The 6,226-nt window shown below is 39.6% G+C and overlaps 1 protein-coding gene across 1 annotated transcript; it reads right to left on the bottom strand.

Moving 5' to 3' along the window:
- Positions 1 to 243: 243 nt before the first annotated feature.
- LOC147127671 (uncharacterized) lies at positions 244 to 4,815 on the bottom strand. Its single transcript, XM_086021466.1, has 2 exons — positions 3,787 to 4,815; positions 244 to 2,634 (listed from the first exon to the last, which is right to left on the bottom strand). The coding sequence occupies exons 1-2, from the start codon at positions 3,859 to 3,861 to the stop codon at positions 1,885 to 1,887; spliced, it is 825 nt and encodes a 274-aa protein (XP_085877592.1). The 5' UTR covers positions 3,862 to 4,815; the 3' UTR covers positions 244 to 1,884.
- Between the last annotated feature and the right edge of the window lie 1,411 nt (positions 4,816 to 6,226).

Consider the following 6,226-nt stretch of genomic DNA (forward strand, 5'->3'; position numbering starts at 1 on the left):
TACCTGTCAAGTTGTACGCTTTCGGCATAATTTCTACAGGTGGAGACAGCTTTTCAAACATGTACGTCATACATCGCACATCTTTATGGCCAAACTTCATTGCTACCGCCACTCTAGGCCGGTCCGCCTCTAATTTTAAACGGGCATCCGTTAGTGATTCCAACTGCAAACTTCGGCTGACTTTCTATTTCCCCCTTCCCGCCAACCCCCGGTCCCACCCGCCCACTGAGTGATAAATATTGTGCACGATTATATATAGAATTGTCCATTTCCGGTTCGCCCACCTCTCCCGGTGATAAATACTGTGTAAGATTATATACACAAATGTACGGGCAAATTACTACTTTTGAAGATTCAGCACAGCCTTATATACAGAAATGTACGGGCATTTACAACTTCTGTAATATTCAGCACAGCCTTATATACAGAAATGTATGGGCAAATTACAACTTTTGTAAGATTCAGAACAGCCTTATATACAGAAATGTACGGGCAAATTACAACTTTTGTAAGATTTTGCATAGTCTTATATAGAGAAATGCACGGGCAAATTACAACTTTTGCAAGATTCAGCACAGCCTTATATACAGAAATGTACGGGCAAATTACAACTTTTGCAAGATTCAGCACAGCCTTATATACAGAAATGTACGGGCAAATTACAACTTCTGTAAGATTCAGCACAGGACTATATGCAGAAATATACGGGCAAATTACAACTTTTGTCAGAATCAGCGCAGCCTTATATACAGAAATGTATGGGCAAATGACAACTTTTGTAAGATTCTGCATAGTCTTATATCGATAAATATACGGGCAAATTACAACTTTTGTAAGGTTCAGCACAGCCTTATATACAGAAATGTACGGGCAAATTACAATTTTTGTAAGATTCAGCACAGCCTTATATACAGAAATATACGGGCAAATGACAACTTTTGTAAGATCCAGCACAGCCCGGGTTTGAGAGGTATGACTTGAAGTCTTTTCTGTCAGTATCTCTCACACGTTTACACTTACATTTTTCCTTTGAATTTCCCAATTTCCAGTATTTCCAAATTTCCAGTATTTACAGATAGATATTCATCCTTGCATCAAACAATCCGTCGAGGATCCCTGCCATTGTGATCAGCTGCTGTCATCTAAAATGTGTCAGGAAAAGGGTAGATTAATTGAACATGTCAGACAGCATTAAATAACCTTGCTTGTGAATGATATGATCAGAATAGCGTTAAATAAGATTGACCACATTTATAGCTTGAAAGTCAGGAACCACGGTACCCCGTAGAGGGACAATTTCATCCACAATTGTATTCAAGACAATGTGGATGACTATTGAACTCTAAGGTACCTTTGCTCCTTATCTTGGACTACAGAGGTAAAAGTGCATTTCCAGTTGAGTTGAAGACAAATGTGAATTTTACTAAAGCTGTTCCACACTGGGGACGGTCCCTTGCCTCTTCCATTAGTATGAGGTTACTATCCTCCTCGAGGGTGGATCTCTCTTAAATGGACCAGAAAAGGGAGTAATAGTCCACTTTCTCTGAATAATGCATGTCAATGTCTGCCCACAGTTGTTCCCATTCAGAAAAGGTAGGAACCTTTTGAGTCGAGGCGCTAATGTACAGATTTGACCTTTAAACAAATCCAAAGTGTAGGGTTGGCCATTGTTCTGTAACCGGTTTTTGTTCAATGCTTTTTGGCCTCGTTCAATGCGCTTTCTGTCCATTTGTCCCAACTTGCTGTCTACGTTGCCGCTACCAGGTGCCAGTTCTTGATGTTGCCTCCTCTCATTTTATCACTCATTAGCTTGTAACCATTTAAGATGAACATGCATTGTTAAGATGCAACAAGTTCTACCGGGAGTGATGTACCCGACATGCTTCATTGCGCATCAAGGTTTGGATCGCTACCCGTTACCTCAACCACATTAACGAGGGCTAACCTTGCCTCATGCTCGACCCTCAGTGGACCTTCTGAAGCTTTGACACTTTGTTGCTCTTTTGGGGCCTCGTATTTAAAATGATGCGACTGCGACATCTCTCCATTCTCCGCTACAAGAATGCAGTTCTCCCTTCTCAATTTTGCAATCAAGTCATCCTTTTCCTGGATGATCCGACCCATGTGCATTTGGAGCATCTCCATTCCATTTCTGAAGTACGCAGACATTTCGAAGTTGTGCCTCTGCATGATGTCTAACTCAGTTTTGAACTGAGCCGCCATATCGTCCATGTGCCACTGCATGTTCTCCCACTGAGTCTGAAACTGGTCGGCGGTCTCCTGCTCTCTGTAGGCCCACCACTTCTGCCATTCTGCATTTATGGCCGCCACCATGTTGTTGGACTCATCCTCATAGGCCATTTTGAGCTTCTCGTAAGCATCCATCCACGACTTGCTGACAAACACGGTGACCATCTCGGCGTCAGTCAACGCGTTAAGAAGGCAGTTGATCTCTTCCTCTTTTTCTTGGAGCTTTTGTTCCATCCCGTGCGCATTCTCGTGCTCCATAGCTTTACGGTGGCCGTGTCGCTCCTGGCGCTCGATCGGCGCAGCAGCTCCATCTGCGCGAGCGGAGCTCTCGCCAGAGACAAGGCCGTTTTGTTGTCCAGTATCACCGTGATTATGTCGTTGTGCCTAAAAGACACAATGATACTTAGCATCAAGATTCCGTATGTATCTAACGTAACAGAATTCAATCATGAAGGCGCTAGCTTTTAAGTTAAGGTGTACAGTTTTGTGCTAATCCGAATTAGGACTGTTCAGCCTTATAGGTTGAGGTCTGCATTATAATTATTTCAGCAGTTGATTCACGACGGTGAGGCGACATAAAAGATCGATCGTATCTTGATACGATATGCCACAATTGAATGTTCCTCATATTGCCAATTTTTTTTGCGGTCATGGCCCAACCAATACCAGATGTTCATTTCACAACAACGTCTCACCAGGAATAAGAGGCAAAGCTTGTGTTCACTCGAAAAACAGTTGGGTTAAAAATAACGCTATTTGGGGTCAAAAATGGACCGATACACAAACTGGGTCAATTCGACCCACTTTCTTGCATTGTTTTGTACAAAACATTCAATTTTTTAGGTTGTTTTGTACAAAAAATTACGCATTATTCGGGTTGTTTTCTGCAAAAGCAACCGAGAAAGTTAGGTCAAATTGACCCAAATTGTGTCAAAAAACGTCAAAGAAACAAAGCCATTTCCTACTTCCAGAGGAAAGGCTGAAATCTTTTAAGGGTGCTTCTAGTTCTTCGAGTTCGAGTTAGTCTATGCTGTATTTCCATCTGCTGTTCAAATACATCTCAAAAGCATTTATAGTTTACAAACACTCAATATTTTAGTAAAATCGTCTAGAAAAATGGAAGCAAGATTTACACTTTGTTGCCAGTGGTGAGTTCTCGAGTACTGTTTACAAACACACATTTGAATGTAATTCAAATAAAACTGTCACCTGTGTTCCTCTCACGAGAAATCTAAACAGCGTATGCGTGACTATAATTAAGTAACCCAATAATTTTTTTTTTTTTTACCATGTTAAAAGATATTTCAGCTGCTCCATTTGTTTTTTAGCAACAGTGCTATTCGTATCAGGCAGTATCAAACGTTTCAGCTCTACAACAATGCAATACTACCACAAGCATAGACACGCTATTTAATTAATACCTCTCTGATATTCAATCAAACGTGAGTATTGGTATCTTTGTAACGGCAGGCCGCTTTAGGGATTTCCTTTTTCTTTTTTTAAATAGATAATAAAACAAATGTAAGACAAACTCACACTCAGTGGATGGTACTCTTGCGCAACACTTTCAACGTCCCCGTTCTCAAGGCTCATTTTCTCCACTTCATTCATTTTGCAGTTCGCAAATAAGCTTTTAGTATTGCAGAAGGCCTAGCAGAGTTTAGCGGATGGTTGTTGAAGGCATGCGCCACCTGGAGAAACCCGACTAGCTCTGATGACTCATCATCTCAAGAAAATAAATGAACTAAACAGAATATTGACACTCCTGAAGTCATAAGGGCTCAAAGCCATAGTCACAAAGGAAGAAAGGCACAATAGAGGAAAGGCTCATAGCATGCTCTATATCCCATAATATACATGATGTAATGGTAAAAGTAGTCAAACTGAGCATTATATATAGGCAAGATATTTTTGGATACAGTTCTTGTATAGCTTTATGGGCCCCCATCTCACTTTTGATTCTCAATTTGTTTCAGGAAAATGTATTATATGTTACCGTGGCAACTGATTTGGAAACCTCCGATTCAGTCGTGCTGGTCCTAAACCCCATATTGGGATTTTTATGGCAGTGAAATCACAAAATGGTTTGAAAGATGTACACCAAGTGTACACTGAGTACTCAGATAGTTATTCATTTACTGCGTTCATTATTGTCGTGTATGGTGGTATAAAACAGTATTACAATTGAGACGTGGTCTTAGAGTTTGTGACATTCTCATGGAGCTAATCGTGGTAACCAAATTACACAAAGGTTTACAGTTCTGCATGACCGCAAACTTCAACCAGAATAACAAACATACAGTATTGTTAAATTAACATCTCTTCGACTTGTCATGAAGTAATAATAATATAATACATCAATTTTAAAAAGTAGTGAGTATACGCTTACTGTAAATTTCACCTCATTAAGATTACCAGTCAGCCTGGGTATTCATGCATATCCAATTGATTATACAGTATAATTTATTTTCATAAGCACTGTCCAGGGATCATCTCAAGAAGAAAAAAATAATTTACGGAATGAATCTGTTAAGAGTTTGTAAATATTGACTTTCTTATCACTAGACTCACATGAATCTCACTAATCACTTCACCCTTCCTCCCTCTTAATTCTCCATCAAGGAAGTACAGCGCAAAATGTTATCATTTGACTTTTATCAACAAGTTTTTCCTCATCATCCTGTTTATCATATCTTCACTTGACGCTCCATTGGCGTGGAGCTGTGTCTGTCATTTCACGCTGCAATGCGTCTTGTCAGCCTGCGTGAGTGACAGTGGAATCAGAGAGGATTTAACTCTCCCTCGCCCTGCAGGAGGAGATGAGCATCTTGTCAGATAGTTTGCATCCATTAAAACAAATCCAACAAGAGACTTTTGTGGAGCACATGAAGCCACTCGAAGTGCACTGTAATGTCATAGTCTTGTCATGCTTAAGTTTCACCATGAGGCTAAACTCTTACAGATAATATTACAATGTAAACAATGATTATGAGCTGATAATCATCTATTGTAGTTCCTCAGAAGTAGCCATCCCCCAAATAGTAGCGGGGTGCCTCATCCACATGTACAATTAACACCTCCCTCTACAAACGCAACAGGCAGTAATTAAGTACCTAAGCATCTTACATAGGGATGTAACGATTCACTCAAGCCCCGATTTGATTCAATTTTCGATTTTCAGTTCCCAATTTTCGATTCAATTCGATTAAAAAAAAAAAATTGCTATCTTGCTTGTCTCTGTGATTTGATCGACACATTCAAAATGTGCTATGCTATATATCTGGAATGAAAAAACGATTCAAGAAATCATTTTCTAGATAATGTTAACTCGATTTTTCGATTAGTTGAATGGATTAATCGGGTTGAATCCATTTTAAATCGATTTTCGATTAATCGTTACATCCCTAGTCTTACACTATTGCTCACATGACTAACTAAAACTGAAACACCAAAGCACATAAACAGGGCAAATGAATCCATGTAGAACAATTGATCATATATTATTAAATGTCTTCCAATGTTATGTGAATATGATATCGTTAATGACAATTAGTATTCCAGTAGACTGACGTGGTTTCTCCACAGTGTATTTTTATGGTCCAGAGAGCTTTGCGCCTTGTTTTTTTTTTCCATTCCACGCTCTTGATGTTTTGCTGGATTTCTCCATGTTAGTCCTTTTTCATTTGCTTTGTATTCCAGTTTCACTTGACTTGAATTGCAATATGCAAGTAGATAAATGCCCCTGTAGTAGAGTCAGTGAATGGCCCCATCAATGGATTCCGGAAATACACTGTACCTAAAATGACCACAATTGACTTTATTTACTGTGCAGCCTTTGTTACAGCGGAGATAAAAGCCTCGCCTTATGTTGCGTATATTACGGTACCTTTATCTCCAGCCTTTGCCTCAAATTGGTTTCCATGGAAGCATTGGACTCCTCCTGTAAACTTCTTATCCACATCAAAATTAAATTAAG

This window comes from Filicampus tigris, chromosome 21 (assembly GCF_054856515.1).
Source record: "Filicampus tigris isolate MCC_2025a chromosome 21, RoL_Ftig_1.0, whole genome shotgun sequence".
NCBI lineage: Eukaryota > Metazoa > Chordata > Actinopteri > Syngnathiformes > Syngnathidae > Filicampus > Filicampus tigris.

Excerpts from the sequence above, each read along its gene's own strand:
- LOC147127671 (XM_086021466.1), bottom strand. The coding sequence starts at position 3,861 with ATGAATGAAGTGGAGAAAATGAGCCTTGAGAACGGGGACGTTGAAAGT. Across the intron at positions 2,635-3,786 it reads AAGAGTACCATCCACTGAGT|GCACAACGACATAATCACGG; the intron begins GTGAGTTTGTCT and ends TGTGTCTTTTAG.